Source organism: Brienomyrus brachyistius, unplaced genomic scaffold (genome assembly GCF_023856365.1).
Source record: "Brienomyrus brachyistius isolate T26 unplaced genomic scaffold, BBRACH_0.4 scaffold42, whole genome shotgun sequence".
Classification (NCBI taxonomy): domain Eukaryota; kingdom Metazoa; phylum Chordata; class Actinopteri; order Osteoglossiformes; family Mormyridae; genus Brienomyrus; species Brienomyrus brachyistius.
In genome coordinates this window covers 189,450-212,705 of record NW_026042317.1, presented here as the reverse complement: position 1 = coordinate 212,705, position 23,256 = coordinate 189,450, and the positions used below count along the sequence as shown (strand labels likewise).

The following is a 23,256-nucleotide window of genomic DNA, read 5'->3' as shown; positions in this document are numbered from 1 at the left end:
CACTGATGTTGTGCCTTATGTGTTGCCGGTTCCATAGCCTCCCATCCTGATCCCAGTAAGTCCCTGTTTGTTGTCTGAGAAACACCTGCTGCACGAGTCTTTCACCCCGGTGACCACGACACCAACCACCAGTGATGTCTGTGGAGCCCAGAAATACCAGCCTAGCTGCACTAGTGCCCAGGCAGCACCTTGACAGCAGCATGTTTGCATTGTTATATTTGCCTCACTTGTTCACCACTTTCAGCAACAGTATCTGCTATGTACTAGAACTGTAATCATATGTGAGTGAGTCTGTCTGCTTTGAAGGAGCAGAGATCCCAGCTCCTTACTGTAGGTACAGGGCACAGAAACGGGTAAATCCTGTAAGGTAACATTCTTACAGTCAGCATAGATCCCAACACAGTTCTGGAATATGAAGTTCATAGTCAGTCATCATTTTGTAGCATTAAAATGTAACTTTTACATAAATCCTAACAGTATGTGTGATTGTGGGGGGTGTGGGGTCTCGGGGTATAACCTCTGTCTCTTGGCTTGTTTCCTGTCCCTCCTGCTGTATGTGTGAAGTCTGCATGTTCTTCCAATGTGGGCTTTCTCCTCCTACTTTGGAGAACATGAAACTGCGATCAGCCGATTGGAATCTCTAAGCTGCCCTTAGTGTGAGTCTGTATGTGTGAGTTTGTGCTCTGCTATAAACTAGTATCCTGTCCATTGTGTCCCCCGCCCTGTGCCACCTGGGACAGGCTCCAGGCTCCCCACCCCCCCGTACAGGATAAGCAGTAATGCAGGACGGCTCCACACTGTTCCAAAGAAATGGCGCTCCAGCTCCCTTCAGGACTTCAGACCAGCTGCTCTCACTTCACACCTCCAGGCTTGTGGGTGTGGTTCCCACTCCTGGTTCTGCATGTACAGCTTTCATATTCTCCCCGTGTTCCTGTGGGTTTCCTCAGGTTTCTTCCTGCTGTCCAAGATCATGCAGTTTGGTGAATTAGTGTCACTAAATTGTCCTCAGCATGTGAGGGAGTGTTTGCCCTGTGATGGACTGGCATCCCATCCAGGGTGTCTCTGCCTTGTGCCCTGTGCTTCCTGTGATGTGTGTGTCCCATAACCCTGTACTGGATAAGCGGTTATTGGAATTTGTTGGTAAAGGTAGCAAACATTTTTGTACTTGCCACTTTTTCAACATTTAGTGCAATTTTCTGACATTTAGCTAGAAGTCAATGGTGTTGTGGATTATCAGGTTTTTTTGCTGTGTAAATTATGTTCAAAATTGTTTATCATATGTAAATATAAATGGTTTGTCTATATATAAATATTAAATGTAAATGTTAAATATAAATATTAAATGTAAATGTTAAATGTAAATGTGAATATAAATGTTAAATATAAATGTAAATGTGAATATAAATGTTAAATATAAATGTAAATGTAAATATAAATGTTAAATATAAAACTTAAATATAAATATAAATGTTAAATGTAAATATAAATATAAATGTTAAATCTAAATGTTGAGAACGTATGCAAATTAGCCACGCCCATTTGTGTAAAATGGGCGGTACCAATGAGAGCGCAGGTTAGGGCTGATGCGGGACAACATGGCGAATTCTGCTCACTTAGAGGCCATAGAACGTGCAGTTTTGGCAGGTGTTCGCGCTGCATTACATGGTATTGCTACACAGCCGGGAGCAACATCATGTACACCTTCCACTGTGACATCGGGAAGCTCTGAATGTACATTGTTGTGTTTCTCACTTTCACAACATACATCCAACAGACACCAAAGTAAAGTTAGCAATGTCTTTACTCGGAATTGTACTGCATCGCATGTCACTTCTCAGTGTAGGACTATATAGTTCTCTAACTCTGCGTATTCCTACGCTAGCCAGTCTGTATGTTAATTATTGTGGTACATACCAGAAAAGTAGTTCCTATATAATTAATGTGAACATAACATTTCCTCCCTTACAGCATTGATGTCTATCTCATATAAAAGGAAAACGAAACAATAATATACCCCACAACTACAGTACTGGCAATTACAACTTTACAATTACAACCAAATACTCCTGAACACTTCGACATTCGTGCTGAACACTTAACACACCTAACACTCATTAAACATGGCAAAAACAACGCAATGCATTTCTATAGGTCCAGTCTTTGGGGAGGATGATGAGCTCTTTCAGGATAGCGTCTCTCGTGAGGGTCAGAGCCCTGAACAGGAACCTCAGGAATACCCACATTAACCAGTGCAGCATTTCCATGATCAGGAGGCGGCGGCTCTGAGGCTGTGCACACGAGCTCATCAGAGCCCTGAACAGGAACCTCAGGAATACCCGCATTAACCAGTGCAGCATTTCCATGATCGGGAGGCGGCGGCTCTGAGGCTGTGCACACGAGCTCATCAGAGTCCTCAGGGTTATGAAGGTCATCCTCTGTGCTCTTATTGGCTGAACGTTGAGCGGTTGCTTCCAGCAATTGATCGACGTGTCGACGCCAGATAACACTTTCCCCAACTCTCACAGTGTATGTTAGAGGGCCTGTCTTGGACAGTATTTCACCATGCTGCCATTTCTGCTTAGACTGACGGTAGTCTCTTGCCAGAACTTGTTGTCCAATCACAAAGTTTTTAACATGACCAGTCTTTGCTTTGATGGATTGTTTTTGCATGACATCTCTACGCAGGTCAGGCTTTAGCAAATCAAGATGTGACCTCAGTCTTCTTCCCATGAACAAAACGGCAGGAGCTTGACCTGTGGTAGTATGGTCAGCATTTCTGTATGCAAGTAAGAAATTTACCATCTTCTCTTGTAGTGACACTTGAGCATTTGACATTGTTTTCATTGACTGTTTAAATGACTGAACAAATCGTTCAGCTAGCCCGTTCGTGGCGGGGTGGTAAGGTACTGCTGTGGTGTGTTTGATGCCATTTCTCTGGAGGAAGGACTGAAATTCCTCGGATGTGAATTGACTGCCGTTGTCACTGACAAGTCGTTCAGGCAATCCTGTTCTTGCAAACAGTGTGCGGAGTAGTTCCACTGTTTTTGTGCTTGTGGCATTTCTCAATATGAAGACCTCTGGCCACTTTGAATATGCATCAATCACCACAAGAAACATACGATCTAGGAAAGGCCCAGCGTAGTCCACGTGGATCCTTTGCCAAGGGGCAGTTGGCCACTCCCAGCTGTGGACAGGGGCGGATGGAGGCTGTTTTTGCGTCTGCTGACATTCAGGTGTTTTTGGCAGGCCACCCCTTCACAGTTAACTCAAAGACCTTTGCCATAGTTGGATCTCTGGATGTTTCCTGTTTGACCTGTGCGCTTGTGATAGGTAGGTTCTCCAGAAGGGTTGTATGGAACATCTCAGCTGGGTCTGCAGTGGCATTGACTTCAGGTTCACATGGTAAACGAGAGATTCCTTCAGCATTACCATGCCGTGTTGTGCCTTTGTACTCAATCACGTATCTGTGCCCTCCTAAAAACAATGCCCATCTTTGCAAACGTGCTGTAGTCATAGCCGGAATAGATTTCCTAGGGTTAAAAATGGCCACTAGGGGTTGGTGATCTGTAATTAATGTGAAACATTTGCCATATAGGTATTGGTTGAATTTCTTGACACCCCAAACAAGGCTAAGCCCTTCTCTGTCAATTTGTGCATAGTTCTTTTCAGCAGCACATAAAGATCTGGATGCAAAGGCAATAGGGCGTTCAGAGCCGTCCGGCATTTTGTGTGAAAGGACAGCACCTGTGCCATATGGCGAGGCATCACAAGCCAAGCGAAGAGGTAAATCTGGGTTACAGTGAGTCAAGACTTTTTCGGATGGGATAAGTTCTTTCGCAGTCTGGAATGCCAGGTCACAACTCTTTGTCCATTTCCAAGTCACTTTTGCTTGTAGGAGGCTGTTCAATGGATGAAGCACAGTTGCAAAATTTGGCAGGAATTTGTGATAGTAATTGACCAGTCCCAAAAATGAGCGAAGCTGGGAAACATTGGTGGGCTTTGGAGCCTTCAGGACGGCATCAAATTTGTCTCGTGATTTGTGGAGACCCTCTCTGTCTATTCTGTGCCCACAGTACTCAATGGAGTCTTTAAAGAACTCACATTTGTCCTTATTGGCTCTAAGTCCACACTCAGCTAGCCTCATTAGGACAGCCTCTAGATTAGCCAAGTGGGAGCTGTCGTCATGACCTGTCACAATAATGTCATCTAAGTAGCACTGGGTGCCTGGAATGCTGTAGCACTTGATCGATAGCACGCTGCCACACCGCAGGCGCGGATGCAGTACCAAACACTAGCCGATTGTACCGAAAGAGGCCTTTGTGGGTATTAATTGTTAGGTACTTTTTTGATTCAGCATCCATTTCCATTTGTAAATATGCTTGAGCCAAATCAATCTTTGAAAAATGTTGCCCTTCAGCTAATGAAGCAAAAATGTCTTCTATACGTGGTAACGGGTATTGATCTGCATGGAGAACTGGGTTGATTGTTACCTTAAAGTCGCCGCATAGCCTTATCGCGCCATTTTTCTTCACAACTGGTACGATTGGTGTTGCCCAGTCTGACCATTCAACTTTGGACAAAATTCCCTGGTCCTCTAGTCACTTTAGTTCTGTCTCTACTCTTGGACGCAACGCATAGGGGACAGGACGAGCTTTCAAAAACTTGGCTGAGGCACGCTCATCCACTGTGAGGTGTGCTTTCATGTGTTTTAAAGTTCCTATGCCCTCCTGGAAGACTGATGCTGTCCGTTGAAGTAAAATTTTCAGCTCTTCCTGTGTGGCTTTACGGCTTTCATTCTCAATGGGCTGCATTACCTTAATAGACTGCCAATTGAGCTTAATCATCTGCAGCCAGTCGCGTCCAAATAATGGTACACTTCCGCATTGCAGCACATACAAATCCAAAGTTTTCATTTTGTCTTCATATTTCACTTTGACTTCAATTTTTCCCACCGGTGCCACCTTTTCTCCTGTATATGTTTTCAGTAACAGTGGTGTACGTTTCAATTTAATATTTGCAAACTTCTCTTTGTAATCTTTCAGCGATATAAGAGAAAGTGCTGATCCAGTGTCTAGTTCTATTTTTACTTTCTTTCCTTCAATCTCTGGGGTCACCCATATCATCCTCTTATCACTGCCTGACACTGAATGGAGTGCTATATGCCTCAACCCTGTGTCAGTATCATCTGAGGTTGAACCACTTGTATCGGTGTCATTCATTTCATTCACCCTTTTATCTCTTTTTTGGAATCTTTGTTTTTCCTCATTTTGCTTCATTTTACACATTCTCTGTATGTGGCCCTTTTTATTACAGTGTTTACAGTTCTTATCACGAAACCAGCAGTCTGCTTGGTCATGAGAACTTTTCCCACATCGGAAGCATACAGCTGCCTTGACTGGCTTGGTTGAGAATTTGTTAACATTATGAGTCTCACTTGTCATTTTCTTTTGTAACTGTGATGCATCCCTTGAGGCAGTTTCCATTGCCACTGCAATTTCTAATGCTTTGGCTAATGTCAAGTCTTTTTTGGTTAGGAGTCGTCTTTGTATGCTTTCGTTATGCATACCGCACACAAGCCTGTCTGAGTGCGTCAGACAAGCCCGCGCCAAACTGACAATGTTCTGCGAGCTTCCTGAGCTCTGCCATGTAGTTGGGAATTGATTCGTTCTTTTGCTGATTTCGGTTATGAAACCTGAATCTCTCTGCAATAACAAGTGGCCTCGGATTAAAGTGCTCCTGCAACAGTTTGGTTATATCTTTGAACGATTTCTGAGCAGGTTTTTGCGGCGCGGTTAAACTCCTCAGTAAGTTGTATGTCTTTGCGCCCATAACACTCAGGTAGACTGCCACTTTTCTCTCATTTTCAATGTTGTTAGCTAAGCAATATTGTTCCAGTCTTTCGATATACGTGTCGCGGGGGTATGTGTGCCTGGGCACCTGCCCGTTCTGTCTGACGGGGGCATAACCAGACCTTTTACAGTGGGGTTGGGGGGGGGGAAAGGGTGCCTGGGCACCTGCCCGTTCTGTCTGACGGGGGCATGACCAGATCTTTTACAGTAGGGTGGGGGCGGCAAGGCTGCCTGGGCACCTGCCTCTTCTGTCTGACGGGGGCACAACCAGTCCTTTTACAATGTGGTGGGGGTGGCAAGGCTGCCTGGGCTGCTGCCCATTGTCTGATGGGGGCATGACCAGATCTTTTACAGTGGGGTGGGGGTGGAAAGGCTGCCTGGGCACCAGCCAATTCTGTCCTACGGGGGAGTAAGCAGACCTATTACAGTGAGGTGGGGGTGACAAGGGTGCCTGGGCACATGCCTTTTTTGTCTGACGGGGAGTACCCAGATATTTTACAGTGTGGTGGGGGGGGGGGTAAGGGATCCTGGGCACCTGCCCGTTGTCTGACGGGGGCATAACCAGACCTTTCACAGTGGGGTGGGGGTGGCAAGGGTGTCTGGGTAGCTGCCCTTTTTGTACGACGGGGGAGAACCAGACCTTTTACAGTGTGTTGGGGAGGCAAGGATGCCTGGGCACCTGCCCCTTCTGTCCGACGGGGGAGAACCAGACCTTGTTCAGTGGGGAGGGGGTGGCAAGGTTGCCTGGGAAACTGCCCGTCTTGTCTGACGGGGCTTTAACCAGACCTTTTACAGTGGGGTGGGGGTGGCAAGGGTGTCTGGGCACCTGCCCCTTCTGTCCGACGGAGGAGCACCAAGAACTTTTACAGTGTGGTGGGGGGGTTGTAAGGCTGCCTGGGCTCCAATCCGTTCTGTCTGACGGGGGCATAACCAGACCTTTCACAGTGGGGTGGGGGTGGCAAGGGTGTCTGGGTAGCTGCCCCTTTTGCACGACGGGGGAGAACCAGACCTTTTTCAGTGGGGAGGGGGTGGCAAGGTTGCCTGGGAAACTGCCCGTCTTGTCTGACGGGGCTTTAACCAGACCTTTTACAGTGGGGTGGGGGTGACAAGCGTGCCTCGGCACGTGTCCATTCTGTCTGATAGGGGCATAACCAGTTATTTTACAGTGGGGTTGGGGGGGGTTAGGGTGTCTGGGCACCTGCCCGTTCTGTCTGATGGGGGCATAACCAGACCTTTTACAGTGGGGTGGGGGCGGCAAGGCTGCCTGGGCACTTGCCCGTTGTCTGAAGGTTGCATAACCAGAGCTTTTACAGTGGGGTGGGGGTGGCAATGGTGTCTGGGCACCTGCCCGTTTTGTCTGACGGGGGCATAACCAGATCTTTTACAGTGGGGTGGGGGCGGCAAGGCTGCCTGGGCACCTGCCCGTTCTGTCTGACGGGGGAATAACCAGATCTTTTACAGTAGGGTGGGGGCGGCAAGGCTGCCTGGGCACCTGCCTCTTCTGTCTGACGGGGGCACAACCAGTCCTTTTACAATGTGGTGGGGGTGGCAAGGCTGCCTGGGCTGCTGCCCATTGTCTGATGGGGGCATAACCAGATCTTTTACAGTGAGGTGGGGGTGGCAATGGTGATTGGGCACCTGCCCGTTCTGTCTGACGGGTGCATAACCAGACCTTTTACAATGGGATGGGGGTGGCTAGTGTGTCTGAGCACCTGCCCCTTCTTTCCGATGGGGGGGAACCCAGAACTTTTACAGTGTGGTGGGGGTTGCAAGGGTGCCTTGGCACATGCCTTTTTTCTGACGGGGGCATAACCAGACCTTTTAGAGTGGATTGGGGGGGGGGGTATGGGTGCCCGGGCACCTGCCCGTCCTGTCTGACTGGGGCATAACCAGACCTTTTACAGTGGGGTGGGGGTGGCAAGGCTGCCTGGGCACCTGCCCGTTCTGTCTGACGGGTGCATAACCAGACCTTTTACAATGGGATGGGGGTGGCTAGTGTGTCTGAGCACCTGCCCCTTCTTTCCTATGGGGGGGAACCCAGAACTTTTACAGTGTGGTGGGGGTTGCAAGGGTGCCTTGGCACATGCCTTTTTTCTGACGGGGGCATAACCAGACCTTTTAGAGTGGATTGGGGGGGGGGGTATGGGTGCCCGGGCACCTGCCCGTCCTGTCTGACTGGGGCATAACAAGAACTTTTACAGTGGGGTGGGGGTGGTAAGGCAGCCTGGGCACATGCCTTTTTTGTCTGAGGTGGGCATAACCAGACCTTTTACAGTGGGGTCGGGGTGGCTAGGGTGCCTGGGCTGCTGCCCATTGTCTGATGGGGGCATAACCAGATCTTTTACAGTGAGGTGGGGGTGGCAATGGTGATTGGGCACCTGCCCGTTCTGTCTGACGGGTGCATAACCAGACCTTTTAAAATGGGATGGGGGTGGCTAGTGTGTCTGAGCACCTGCCCATTGTCTGATGGGGGCATAACCAGATCTTTTACAGTGAGGTGGGGGTGGCAATGGTGATTGGGCACCTGCCCATCCTGTCTGACTGGGGCATAACAAGAACTTTTACAGTGGGGTGGGGGTGGCAAGGCTGCCTGGGCACTTGTCCGTTCTGTCCGACGGGGGCATAACAAGAACTTTTACAGTGGGGTGGGGGTGGTAAGATATCCTGGGCACCTGCCTGTTCTGTCTGACGGGGGCATAACCATACCTTTTACAGTGGGGTGGGGGCGGCAAGGCTGCCTGGGCACTTGCCCGTTGTCTGATGGTTGCATAACCAGAGCTTTTACAGTGGGGTGGCGGTGGCAATGGTGTCTGGGCACCTGCCCGTTCTGTCCGACGGGGGCATCACCAGACCTTTTACAGTGGGTGGGGGGTGGCAAGGTTGTCTGGGCACCTGCCTATTCTGTATGACGGGGGAGCAACCAGACCTTTTACAGTGTGGTGGGGCTGGCAAGGGTCTCTGGGTACCTGCCCCTTCTGTCCGATGGGGGAGTAACCAGACCTTTTACAGTGTGGTGGGGGGAGGGGCGGGGGGGGTGGGTAAGAGACCCTGGGCACCTGCCCGTTCTGTTTGACGGGGGGCATAACCAGACCTTTTAGAGTGGGGTGGGGCTGGCAAGGGTCTCTGGGCACCTGCCCCTTCTATCCTACGGGGGAGTAGCCAGATCTTTTACAGTGGGGGGGGGGGGGGGGTAAGGGTGCCTGGGCACCTGCCCGTTCTGTCTGACGGGGGCATAAGCAGACCTTTTATAGTGGGGTGGGGGTGGCAAGGCTGCCTGGGCACCCGCCTGTTCTGTCCAACGGGGGAGCAACCAGACCTATTACTGGGGGGTGGGGGGTGGCAAGGGTGCTAATTTTTTAACAAATCAAATTTCTTTATTTATTTAAATATATTACTAATAATTTTATTTACTTTAATCTACTGAACCAGGACAATTATATTTTCCAGTTTTTTTCAGTCTGTTATGTCTCTAGTTAAATGATTTATACACTGATTGACAGTCATTATGTCAGTTATGTTCAGCTGCAGTAATACAGTGAATTTAACTTAATCCAGCAGACTGTGGTTTCATTATGTTACTCAGTTATGCTTTGGGTGACGCTGAAGCAGGACATTAATAGGACAGAACAGAAAGCCTTTATTGTCACTGTACAGGGAGGGAATACAGTAAATGGACATAAATATATAAAATGTACATATACAGGAGAAGGGGATACCCCCCCCAATCAGGATTACATTTAATTACATTTTAGTCAGAGAGAAAACGTATAAAAAACAATATTCTTCATGTTTATTCAGCTCACTGAACACAATCATTTATTTTTTGTAAAACACACAGTACTGTGCAAAAGTCTTAGTCAGCCCAAAGAAATGTTTACAGCTGTTTATCTGGGTAGCAAGTGTACTTTGGCTTAGAACAAAAAACACAATTTAATATTAGAACGTCTGCAAATTAAAAGTAACACAATAAAAACTAGTAATAATTTCTTCTGCTTTCTAAAAAGTTACTGATATCTAGTTGGATGGCTAGATGAACACCGCTTCAGTTCCCAATCTTCTCCTCAGGGGCACCTCAGCCGTTCTGATTTTGTTAAATTTCACCAACAGCTCAATTAAATAATTAAATATATCGGTTTAAAAAGTTAGTGAGAGATTGACTAGCTGTATGAGGTGTGTTAGTGGCCAAGTCAAAAAATACATGGCTGCACTGGACGGTCGCTGCAAATACTGGGATGATTTTAGCAGAGGTTCTGAAATGGCGAAGCTGACACACTTTGACAGGCATCATATCATAGTTTTACACCAACAGGAGGATAATCTAAACATCATTTTCTTTGCCTGCCTCAGACTTTTGCACAGTTCTGTCAAAAAATTTCAGAGTAAAAATGATTATAAAGGTTAAAAAGCAGAGATTTGACCTTTTTGCAGGAGAACCAGCAACACGTCACAGTGACACTGAGGAGTTAAAAACCCCAAACCCTGGATAGAGGGACTCAGTGAATGAGGAGGTGAGTCTGTGCAGGGGGGTCAGTCCATCAGAGGAGACTCTGTAGAAGGACAGAGCACCAGCCCCCCAGTCCAGATACACTCCTACTCTGCGGGAGCCTGAGGGCTGTATGGGTATGAGAGTCTCTTTATTATTGTGCCGGACAGAGTAACTGTCAGTATTACAGTACAGACTCCATGACTTGTCATTGTATCCAAGCCCACAGTCACTCCCTCCTTTCCTCCTGATCCCTTTATAAGTCACTCCTATCAGGCCTAAATCTCCATCCCACTCAGCCTCCCAGTAACAGCGGCCAGTCAGACTCTCTCTGCACAGAACTTGGAGGCAGATGTCAAATCTCTCTGGATGATCAGGATATGGCTCCTCAGCCCCCCACTCATGTGTCACCTTCCTGTTCCCCTCTGACAGAGACAGGCGTCTGTTTGCTGTGTTGGGGTCCAGCGTCAGCTGGCAGGAGTCTGTAGGCAGGAGGAAGAATTATTAATCCCATCAGGCCGCCTGTACTTTATGTTTCTGTACGATATAAAAACAGCACAGCTTCCCCTAACGAAGCGGGAACTGAAGTTTATGAAACATAAAGTGGGCGCGCGACGGCGGCGGGAAGAGCCGCCAAAATGGGCACGAGCTAAACTAACAGCTTAATTAATTTAATTAAAAAATGACAAAGCAGCGACATTCATCAGACATATTCATCACAAGCATATTTACCACAAAACGGCACCAGAGATCAATACTAAAGTCAGTGTCTCTCCTTCAAACCGCTAATTCTGGCGCATGCGGCTCGAAAATGGCCATCAATAACAGAATATTTAAGTAATATTATTATACGTTTAAAGTGATATTTAATAAACATTTGGACCTGGATTCTGATATAAACGATTATTCCGGCACAGATCGTGCATCATAAGAAACAGGAAGGTTTTCATTAATTCAGAAAAATATTGCTCTGAAAAACGGGATTATTATCTCATTAATTCGGAAAAACAGAATTAATTTCCCCCAGATGAATGCAATACGCTTCCATAGAGAACCGCTTACCGCGCGCGTGACTGTAGATGCTGCGCCGTAACCGCGCGGCGTGAGCCCCGCATCTCGCGCACGCACGCGGCCGCTCTAATCTGTTAACATGGGCGCCGAAATGAAATTTGATATTTTCCGCCGCACATCCAGTGTGTCCCGGGCGCTAATTTCTTTTAGCACCGTGGATCAGCAGAACTTTTTAATATCCATGAGTGAAGCCCTACACGATTGGCTAGCTGATTAATATTTATGAGAGGGGCACTACCTCATTGGCCAGTTAACATCGACTTGTGCTGCCTGTTTCTTCTACCTAAAGCAGGGGTGTCCAAATCCAGTCCTGGGGGGCCGGTGCCCTGTGTAGCAAAGTGCTTTCCCTGTTCCACCATAAATAATTCAGCTCAAGAGCTGTGTGGTTATTAGCACAAGGAGATGAATCAGGTGTGTTAAATGAGGGGAAACCCAAAAATGTGCAGGACTCTGGCCCTCCAGGACTGGATTTGGGCTCCCCTGGTTTAAGGGATTCAGTGACCAATCAGTAATATTCTCTCATGAATATTAAGGATGTTCCAGAACCACCCTGTAAAAATGCAAATTCACATTTTGCACTTGAGGAGAGAGTCCGGTCTCACTGCCTACAGGTGCCTCCTTAGGACAATACTAACGAATCTCACACAGAAAACACATACACTCACGGCATCCGCAAAAAGAACAAATGCAAAGGATTCTTTTTTTGTGAAATTAAAGATGTATAACTAATTCATAATATATTTAACCATCCTACACTCCCACACAAACACAAAGATAATACAAGCAGCTATAAAGCATTTGTAAAAAATATTTTTAAAAACAATTAAATGAATTGATAGTGTCTTTGGTGATGATTTTGATATTTTGTTTCTCGTTTGGATGTTGTCTAAAATGACATGAAACTCACCTAAACACAAACATGGAAATCCATCTACACACAGTGCAAAAAGCCACACTCATCACAACAACTGTGTGAATACAACCATAACATACAGTAGTATTCATGGTATTATTAATAAAAACATGCAAAGACACTTACATTTCTGTAAGCCTGGTCTGGTCCTGCACTCTCCACCGTATTCCACACTACAGGAGAAGCAGAATGATATAGTACTGCTGTATCCATTTATTTATTGGTGCCTCTTCTTCACATACATGCATAAGTATCTGTAGCGTGTCAGACAAACACTCTGTACTCACTGCAGCTTCTCCAGTTTACAGCTGGGATCCTCCAGTACAGCAGAGAGCAGCTTCACTCCTGAGTCTCCTGGGTGATTGTAGCTCAGGTCCAGCTCTCTCAGGTGTGAGGGGTTTGATCTCAGAGCTGAAGCCAGGGAAGAACAGCCTTCTTCTGTGACTCTACAGCCTGACAGTCTGCAGAAACATGGAAAAAAAATCCACAATAAATAAGATCACCTGACCATTACAAGCATTACTTTTAAGCAAAAGTGATTCCTCTAATAAATATTTCAATAATCACACAAAATTAACATCTTTTGAACATTTTATAAGAACCTATACTTCTCAGAACCAGATCCAGTTGATATAGAATCATTTAAAAATAATCTAGACTTACCCATATTAACCAATGAAACAGCAGATGCCCTTGATGCCAGAGGTGGAGATTTCAGGTCCAGAGAGTACAAATCCAGACCAAGATTTTGTTTCAACCAACCAGATGAATATAAAGAGTCACAATCACAGAGACTCAACTGGTTTGTTGAAACAAAATCTTGGTCTGGATTTGTACTCCCTGGACCTGAAATCTCCACCTCTGCTTGATGCACCATCAGAAGAACTCCATAAGGTCCTCAACCAAATGCCTAACAACCAATCGCCAGACCGGATGGTTACCCTGCAGAAATCTATAGGCCATTACAGTGTTATTGAAACCTGATAAAGACCAAACACAGCCCTCCAGTTACCGGCCATTACAGTGTTATTGAGACCTGATAAAGACCCAACACAACCCTCCTGTTACCCGCCACTCTCATTAATGAATAACTTGAAAATCATTACAAAAGCTCTCGCCACTCAGTTACAGACAGTCATTCCTACTATAATCCATCCTGATCAGACAGATTTCATCAAGACCAGACATGCCTCGGACAACATCCATAGATTATTTAATTTAGTCTAGACTGCTCAGCATACCCATACTAAAACCATGATTACATCATTAGATGCAGAAACGGCATCTGACAGTCAGGTGGACATTCCTCTTTAATACATTGCATAGATTTGGCTTCGGAGAATCGTTCACCCACTGGCTTAAAATACTGTACACCTCACCCAAAGCTACAGTGTCACAGATGGGATGACATCACCTGCATTCACACTCCGACGGGGAAGACGGCCTGCATGCCCACTCTCTCCTTCACTGTTTGCCATCTTCATAGAAACAATTGTGGCAGCAATATGACAGAACAGTGAAATAAATGGAATTCATACTAATAACAACACAAAATTAATCTCTATGCAGATGATATCTTGCTGTTTTTATGAAACCCTCAAAATATGAAATTTTAATTTTATTAATACCTTTTCAAATCTATCAAACTACACAATAAACTGGAAAAAAACCCATAATATTCTCACTGTCTGAAGATGCCTGGGATTCAGCCGATCAGGATGGTCCATTTCACACTGGAAATATCCGGTACTTGGGTATCTACATCTCCCACAGGCTGTCTGACTTGGTTACTCTCAACTACACCCCCTTATTCAAAACAATAGATGAGTCTCCCACTTCAATCAATAAAAATAAAATTACTCATCCAGAATAAATTCAGAAAAATTCTTTCAAACTCATTAATGTCACATTTTTGCTGGAAAAACAAAAACTCAAAATCAAACATTCCACATTACAGAAAAGTAAATCTCAAGTTGGATTACAAGCTCATTTTTCTTAATTATTACTTAGCAAATCAACTGCAAGACTTAACTAAATGGTCACACTACAGCAGTAACAGCAGCTCATGGTTACAGCAGGAGCAGCTGTACTGTAAAAATCTCAGACATGCAGACTTACTCAAAATTTCATTAAAGAAACAAAACTGCTTTAACAACACAGTGCTGCCATTTCCACAGCACTGACAGCACAGAGGAAAGCCATTAAAATCACTAACTGTACTCTCAGACCCTGTAAATACACGCCAATCTGGAATGATCTGGACTTCCTACTTCACAATATCACTATTCACTATCACTCACGGGGACAGAAAGGGATTACACATCTCCACCTCCTTTTCAGTAACAGTCATTTCATGACATTCGAAGACTTAATCCATAAATACGAGTTGAGAATAAGCAATTTTTCTAATATTTACTAACTGAATCCAGCATCAAAACCAAAATGAACCACAGACATAATACACTGAATCCTCCTCAGATGAGACAACATTCTGCAACTTAAAAATAAAAAGAAACCTCTAGAATATATAATCCTCCATCTGCGACAGACACATTGATATTTGTACCAAAAATTAATTGGAATAAGGACCTTATCTTTTCCCCCAGCTCTGATTTCTGGATGGACGTCTGCAACAACATATTCACAGTGACAAATACTGGCCTTCAGTTCAGTACAAAGTAATTCACATAAAACATGTGACTCAATATCAAAAGTAGTCAGTACTGATACCTGCTCACAGTGTACAAGGGGTGTCACAGATAATTATCTGCATACTCTGTGGGCCTGTATACCTGCTCACAGTGTACAATGGGTGTCACAGGTAATTATCTGCATGCTCTGTTGGCCTGTATACCTGCTCACAGTGCACCATGGGTGTCACAGATAATTATCTGCATGCTCTGTGGGCCTGTATACCTGCTCACAGTGCACCTTGGGTGTCACAGATAATTATCTGCATGCTCTGTGGGCCTGTATACCTGCTCACAGTGCACCTTGGGTGTCACAGATAATTATCTGCATGCTCTGTGGGCCTGTATACCTGCTCACAGTGCACCTTGGGTGTCACAGATAATTATCTGCATGCTCTGTTGGCCTGTATACCTGCTCACAGTGTACAATGGGTGTCACAGGTAATTATCTGCATGCTCTGTTGGCCTGTATACCTGCTCACAGTGCACCATGGGTGTCACAGATAATTATCTGCATGCTCTGTTGGCCTGTATACCTGCTCACAGTGCACCTTGGGTGTCACAGATAATTATCTGCATGCTCTGTTGGCCTGTATACCTGCTCACAGTGCACCATGGGTGTCACAGATAATTATCTGCATGCTCTGTGGGCCTGTATACCTGCTCACAGTGTACAATGGGTGTCACAGATAATTATCTGCAGGCTCTGTTGGCCTGTATACCTGCTCACAGTGCACCATGGGTGTCACAGGTAATTACTGTATGTTCTCTATAGGTGAAAGATCTGGACTGCAGACAGGCCAATTCAGCACCCGGACTCTTCTCCGACGAAGCCATGTGCTTGTAATAGCTGCAGTATGTGGTTTTGCATTGTCCTGCTGAAATACACAAGGCCTTCCCTGAAACAGACGTCCTCTGGAGGGGAGCATGTGTTGCTCTAAAACCTTTATATACCTTTCAGCATTCATAGTTCCTTCCAAAACATGCAAGCTGCCCATACCGTATGCACTCATGCACCCTCATACCATCAGAGATGCTGGCTTTTGAACTGAACGCTGATAACACGCTGGAAGGTCTCCCTCCTCTTTAGCCCAGAGGACACGGCGCCCTTCATTATCAACAAGAATGTCACATTTGGACTCGTCTGACCATAGAACACTTTCCCACTCTGAAACAGTCCATTTCACATGAGTCTTGGCCCACAGGACACGACGGCGCTTCTGGACCAGGTTCAGTTATGGCTTCCTTTTTGCATGATAGAGCTTTAGCTGGCATCTGCAGATGGCACGGCGGATTGTGTTTACCGACTGTGCTTTCTGGAAGTATTCCTGGGCCCATTTAGTAATGTCACTGACACAATCATGCCGATGAGTGATGCAGAGTCGTCTGAGGGCCCGAAGACCACGGGCATCCAATACAGGTCTTCGGCCTTTGGACATTTGTAATATTATCTATGTTCTGTTGTGAATAAAATATAGGCTCATGTGACTTGAAAGTGTTTTATTTGTTATTTCATTCAAATATAAAGTACTTTTCTAGAATTCTGGTTGTTTGTATGTTTGCTGGGGGGCGGCATGGTGGTGCAGTGGTTAGCACTGTTGCCTCACACCTCTGGGACCCGGGTTCAAATCTCCACCTGGGTCACAAGTGTGTGGAGTTTGCATGTTCTCTCCATGTCGTCGTGGGGTTTCCTCCGGGTACTCCGGTTTCCCCCCACAGTCCAAAAACATGCTGAGGCTAATTGGAGTTACTAAATTGCCCGTAAGCGTGCATGTGTGAGTGACTGGTGTGTGAGTGTGCCCTGCGATGGGCTGGCCCCCCATCCTGGGTTGTTCCCTGCCTCGTGCCCATTGCTTCTGGGATAGGCTCCGGACCCCCCGCGACCCAGTAGGATAAGCGGTTTGGAAAATGGATGGATGGATGTATGTTTGCTGGGGGCGGCATGGTGGTGCAGTGGTTAGGACTATTGCCTAACACCTCTGGGACCCGGGTTCAAGTCTCCACCTGGGTCACATGTGTGTGGAGTTTGCATGTTCTCCCCATGTCGTCGTGGGGTTTCCTCCGGGTACTCCGGTTTCCCCCACAGTCCAAAAACATGCTGAGGCTAATTGGAGTTGCTAAATTGCCCAACTGGTATGTGAATGTGCCCTGCGATGGGCTGGCCCCCCTCCTGGGTTGTTCCCTACCTTTTGCCTATTGCTTCCGGGATAGGACCCCCTGCGACCCAGTAGGATAAGCGGTTTGGAAAATGGATGGATGGATGTATGTTTGCAGCAAACTATTTTGTGAATAAAAGCTACCTCAACGCCCACCGCCCCCTTACTTTTTTGCAGTTATTTTTATTAATTATTATTATTACTGTTTAATTCATGTATTGTATGTTTCAATCATTACAGATATGTATGAAAGTGTGTCTGTGTATGTATGGACATTCATATCTATGTACACTGCTCAAAAAAATTGAAGGAACACTTTTTAAACTTCTGGGATATTGATCAGGTCAGTTAAGTAGCGGAGGGGGTTGTTAATCAGTTTCAGCCGCTTTAGTGTTAATGAAATTATCAACAGGTGAACTAGAGGGGCAACAATGAGACGACCCCCAAACCAGGAATGGTTTAACAGGTGGGGGCCACTGGCATTTTTCCCTCCTCATCTTTTCTGACCGTTTTTTCACTAGTTTTGCATTTAGCGACGGTCAGTGTCACTACTGGTAGCATGAGGCGATACCTGGACCCTACAGAGGTTGCACAGGTAGTCCAACTCCTCCAGGATGGCGCATCAATACGTGCCATTGCCAGAAGGTTTGCTGTGTCTCCCAGCACAATCTCAAGGGCATGGAGGAGATTCCAGGAGACAGGCAGTTATTCAAGGAGAGCTGAACAGGGCCATAGAAGGTCCTTAACCCATCAGCAGGACCGGTATCTGCTCCTTTGTGCAAGGAGGAACAGGATGAACACTGCTGGAGCCCTACAAAATGACCTCCATCAGGCCACTGGTGTGAATGTTTCTGATTGTTTGGTCAGAGACAGACTTCATGAGGGTGGCTTGAGGGCCCAACGTCCTCTAGTGGGCCCTGTGCTCACTGCCCAGCACCATGGAGCTCGATTGGCATTTGCCATAGATTACCAGAATTTGCAGGTCTGCTACTGGTGCCCTGTGCTTTTCACAGATGAGAGCAGGTTCACCCTCAGCACATGTGACAGACGTGAAAGGGTCTGGAGAAGCCATGGAGAACGTTATGCTGCCTGCAGCATTGTTCAGCATGACCGGTTTGGTGGTGGGTCAGTGATGGTCTGGGGAGGCATATCCATGGAGGGACGCACAGTCCTCTACAGGCTAGACAACGGCACCTTGACTGCCATTAGGTATCAGGATAAAATCCTTAAACCCATTGTCAGACCCTATGCTGGTGCAGTGGGTCCTGGGTTCCTCCTGGTGCACGACAATGTGGCAAGAGCATATAGGCAGTTCCTGGAGGATGAAGGAATTGATACCATTGACTGCCCCCCACGGACATTATGTTTCGTCCATTCGATGCCACCAGGTTGCACCTCAGACTGTCCAGAAGCTCAGTGATACCCTGGTCCAGATCTGAGAGGAGATCCCCCAGGACATCATCCATGGTCTCATTAGGACCATGCCCCGACATTGTCAGGCATGCATACAACCACGTGGGGACCATACAAACTACTGAGTATGATTCTGAGTTACTGTAATGAAATTTCAACAAAATGGACTAGCCTGCCGCATCATTTTTCACTTTGATTTTCGGGGTGTCTTTGAATTCAGCCCTCTGTAGGTTGATAATTTCATTTACATCAAACGATGCGGCATCCTTTCGTTCCTAACACATTACCCAGTCTACATCAGTATAGATATCCAGCATGATTTTTTCCCCCATTGATATCTGATGTGTTTTCAAAGTGTTCCTTTAATTTTTTTGAGGAGTGTATATGTGTGATAATTTTTTATTTACTAATTTCTTTTTGACAATTACGGCTCCAATCATCCACAATCATCATATATAAATAGAATCCTTAGTTTTTTACTTTTTTGCATTTATCTCCTTTTCTTTTCCTCTCCCCTCTACGACTCCTCACATTAAATACTGACTTCATTCGCCCCCCCATTCCTGCCACTTCAACTAGCCTCTACTTTGGGCTAGTGGTTCTTTTCTCCTGTGCCTCTGGGTGGGGCAGGTCACCTAGTGCACTGGGGGTGGGGTGACGCAGACACTCTCACAGACAGATACCCAGTCACAGACACTCTCACAGACACGTACCCTGCCGCAGACACTCTCACACACACGTACCCTGCCGCAGACACTCTCACAGACACATACACTGTCACAGACACTGTCACACACACGTACCCTGCCACAGACACTCTCACACACATGTACCCTGTCACAGACACTCTCACACACACGTATCCTATCGCAGACACTCACACACGCGTACCCTGCCTCAGACACTCTCACACACACGTACCCTGCCACAGACACTCTCACACACACGTACCCTGCCACAGACACTCTCACACACACGTATCCTGCCGCAGACACTCTCACACACACGTACCCTGCCACAGACACTCTCACACACACGTATCCTGCCGCAGACACTCTCACACACACGTACCCTGCCACAGACACTCTCGCACACACATATCCTGCCGCAGACACTCTCATAGACGCGTATCCTGCCGCAGACACTCTCACACACACGTATCCTGCCGCAGACACTCTCGCACACACGTACACTGTCACAGACACTCTCACACACGCGTACACTGTCACAGACACTCTCACACACGCGTACACTGTCACAGACACTCTCACACACACTTACCGTCACAGACACTCACACACATATCCTGCCGCAGACACTCTCACACACACGTATCCTATCGCAGACACTCACACACGCGTACCCTGCCACAGACACTCTCACACACATGTACCCTGCCACAGACACTCTCACACACACGTATCCTGCCGCAGACACTCTCACACACACGTACCCTGCCACAGACACTCTCGCACACACGTATCCTGCCGCAGACACTCTCGCACACACGTACACTGTCACAGACACTCACACACATATCCTGCCGCAGACACTCTCATAGACGCGTATCCTGCCGCAGACACTCTCACACACACGTATCCTGCCGCAGACACTCTCGCACACACGTACACTGTCACAGACACTCTCACACACGCGTACACTGTCACAGACACTCTCACACACGCGTACACTGTCACAGACACTCTCACACACACTTACCGTCACAGACACTCACACACATATCCTGCCGCAGACACTCTCACACACGCGTACACTGTCACAGACACGCTCACACACACGTACCCTGCCACAGACACTCTCACACACGCGTACCCTGTCACAGACACTCTAACACACACATACCCTGTCACAGACACTCTCACACACATGTACCCTGCCACAGACACTCTCATACACACGTACCCTGTCACAGACACTCTCATACACACGTACCCTGCCACAGACACTCTCGCACACACGTATCCTGCCGCAGACACTCTCGCACACACGTACACTGTCACAGACACTCACACACATATCCTGCCGCAGACACTCGCATAGACGCGTATCCTGCCGCAGACACTCTCACACACACGTATCCTGCCGCAGACACTCTCGCACACACGTACACTGTCACAGACACTCACACACATATCCTGCCGCATACACTCTCATAGACGCGTATCCTGCCACAGACACTCTCACACACACGTATCCTGTCAAAGACACTCTCGCACACACGTACACTGTCACAGACACTCACACACATATCCTGCCGCAGACACTCTCATAGACGCGTATCCTGCCGCAGACACTCTCATACACGTGTACCCTGCCACAGACACTCTCACACACACGTATCCTGCCGCAGACACTCTCACACACGCGTACACTGTCACAGACACTCTCACACACACTTACCGTCACAGACACTCACACACATATCCTGCCGCAGACACTCTCACACACGCGTACCCTGCCACAGACACTCTCACACACGCGTACCCTGTCACAGACACTCTAACACACACATACCCTGTCACAGACACTCTCACACACACGTACCCTGTCACAGACACTCTCACACATACGTACCCTGTCACAGACACTCTCACACACATGTACCCTGCCACAGACACTCTCACACACGCGTACCCTGCCACAGACACTCTCACACACACTGCATTATATGCGAGTCCGCTATATCCGATGCTTTTTCTGCATGTAATTAAAGGTGCACAACCGGCAGTCCTGGTCTGTTATAGACGATATTCCGTTACAAGCGAGTCCATTATAACAGGATTATACTGCACCTTCGACTCCACCTAGCAGACATACTTATGAGGGGATTGAGGTATGGACGTTTTGAAAGGTATGACAGAAAGAAGCTTTTTCTGTCAGTTACTTAAAATGTTAGTGCCAGGAGTTTTCAAAACATTATACAACATTGACTGGAATCAAATTCAACTACCTGATTAAACAAAAATGCTTTTGTGGCAATAAACATTAAAGGTGGATTTAGCGTAAAAAGAAGGATGGTTATAATGAAATGAACCTTATCCCAACTGTAAGATATGGTGGAGGTTCCTGATTTTCCTCCAAAAACCCTGGAAACCTTGTTAGGGTACATGGCACTATGGGGTCCATGAGATACCAGGACATTTTATATCAAAATTTGGCTGCTGCTGCCAGGAAACAAAAACTGGGCCTTCATTGGATCTTCCAGCAGGACGGTGATCCTAAGCACATGTCCAAATAAACAATAAAATGGTCAGCTGACCGCAGAATCAAGCTTCTGCCATGGCCATCTCAGTCCCCTGACCTGAACCCCACTGAAAACCTGTGGGCTGAGCTGAAGAGGAGATGCACAAGAGAGGGCCGAGGACCCTGGGTGATCTGGAGAGATTCTGTAAAGAGGAATGGTCTCAGATGCCCTGCTCTGTATTCTCCAACCTTATAAAATGTCATAGGAGACTCAGTGCTGTTATACTGGCAAAGGGAGGCTGTACAGAGTATTAAAAGCAGGGCTGCCAATAATCGTGGCACATGTGTTTTTCTTGAAAATTATTATTTCTTGATGAAGGATTTGTTTTTCTTTGAATAAATTTATTTCAATGAAAGGTTGAATTTTTCTCATTTTTTCAGTGTGAGATGAAGCTGCTTCGCCAAAAGGTGGATTTTTTTCTAACCCTTTTTACAAATCTTTACAAGGGGCCAATAATTGTGGAGGGACTGTATATTGTTTATATACGACACTGTATTTGTACTAAATGGTGGTAAGTTAAGCATGTCCTCTACTGTCAACACCCGTGTAAAATAATCATTAAACTCATTTACTATATAAATTTTAATTTTCAATTATAAGGCTCTTACTATCCTGCAGATGAGTGATTTCAGCTTTTAGAGTTCTTTTGGAGTTAAAATATTGGAAGAAACTTTTAATGTCATCCTTAACCTCCAATGCAATCTTCCTTTCGACATTCCACTTACTGTAGTGAGTCTAATGTTATTTTTTAAGTCAACCTATAGACTTTGATACTCCTGCTTTATTTTGAAATCACTAGCTATGTTCCACCTTATTATCTCCAGCGTACAGTGTGAAATACCCAGTAATACTCACCTCACTACCCACAATTTACAGTATGGAATACCCAGTAAGACTGACCTCAGTAACTCTAGTTTACAGTGTGGAATACCCAGTCAGACTGACCTCAGTATCTCCAGTTTACAGTGTAAGTCCCCCAGTCCAGCAGAAAGCAGCTTCACTCCTGAGTCCTGCAGGTCATTGTCACTCAGGTCCAGCTCTCTCAGGGGTGAGGAGTTTGATCTGAGAGCTGAAGCCAGTGCCTCACAGCATTTCTCTGTGAGTTCACACAAGCCCACCCTTAAAAAAATGAAACACTTTTAAATCCACTTTTTACACTGCAGCACTGTATTCAAATGAGGAGAATAGGGACCATGACATAATGGATTTTCAGAAAACAATTAAATTATTAAAAATAATTTTAACAATCATTCCGATTCTGTTTGGTGTCCATTATTTTTTTCTCCATAACACGTTAAAGTCAACATGTTTATCTGTAACAGTGCCGTTAACTTTGCTAACCAACACAAATGTTTTGCATGGATTATATGGTTGAATGGATATTTCCTGCTTCACTGCTTAATTATTTCTAGCATG

The 23,256-nt window shown here is 46.3% G+C and overlaps 1 protein-coding gene across 3 annotated transcripts in view; it reads right to left on the bottom strand.

Moving 5' to 3' along the window:
• Positions 1–9,382: 9,382 nt before the first annotated feature.
• The window catches only part of LOC125722756 (NACHT, LRR and PYD domains-containing protein 12-like), a 32,285-nt gene continuing 18,411 nt past the window's right edge, over positions 9,383–23,256 (bottom strand). The window contains exons 9-12 of one of the 3 annotated variants that reach the window (XM_048998945.1): positions 22,786–22,959; positions 12,604–12,777; positions 12,443–12,489; positions 9,383–10,814 (exon numbers count right to left, since the gene is read on the bottom strand). In XM_048998945.1, the coding sequence (XP_048854902.1) occupies positions 10,294–10,814; positions 12,443–12,489; positions 12,604–12,777; positions 22,786–22,959 (916 nt within the window). In that variant the 3' untranslated portion in view covers positions 9,383–10,293. The remainder of the gene's footprint in view (positions 10,815–12,442; positions 12,490–12,603; positions 12,778–22,785; positions 22,960–23,256) is intronic. The other 2 variants (XM_048998948.1, XM_048998946.1) reach the window with 2 other exon arrangements.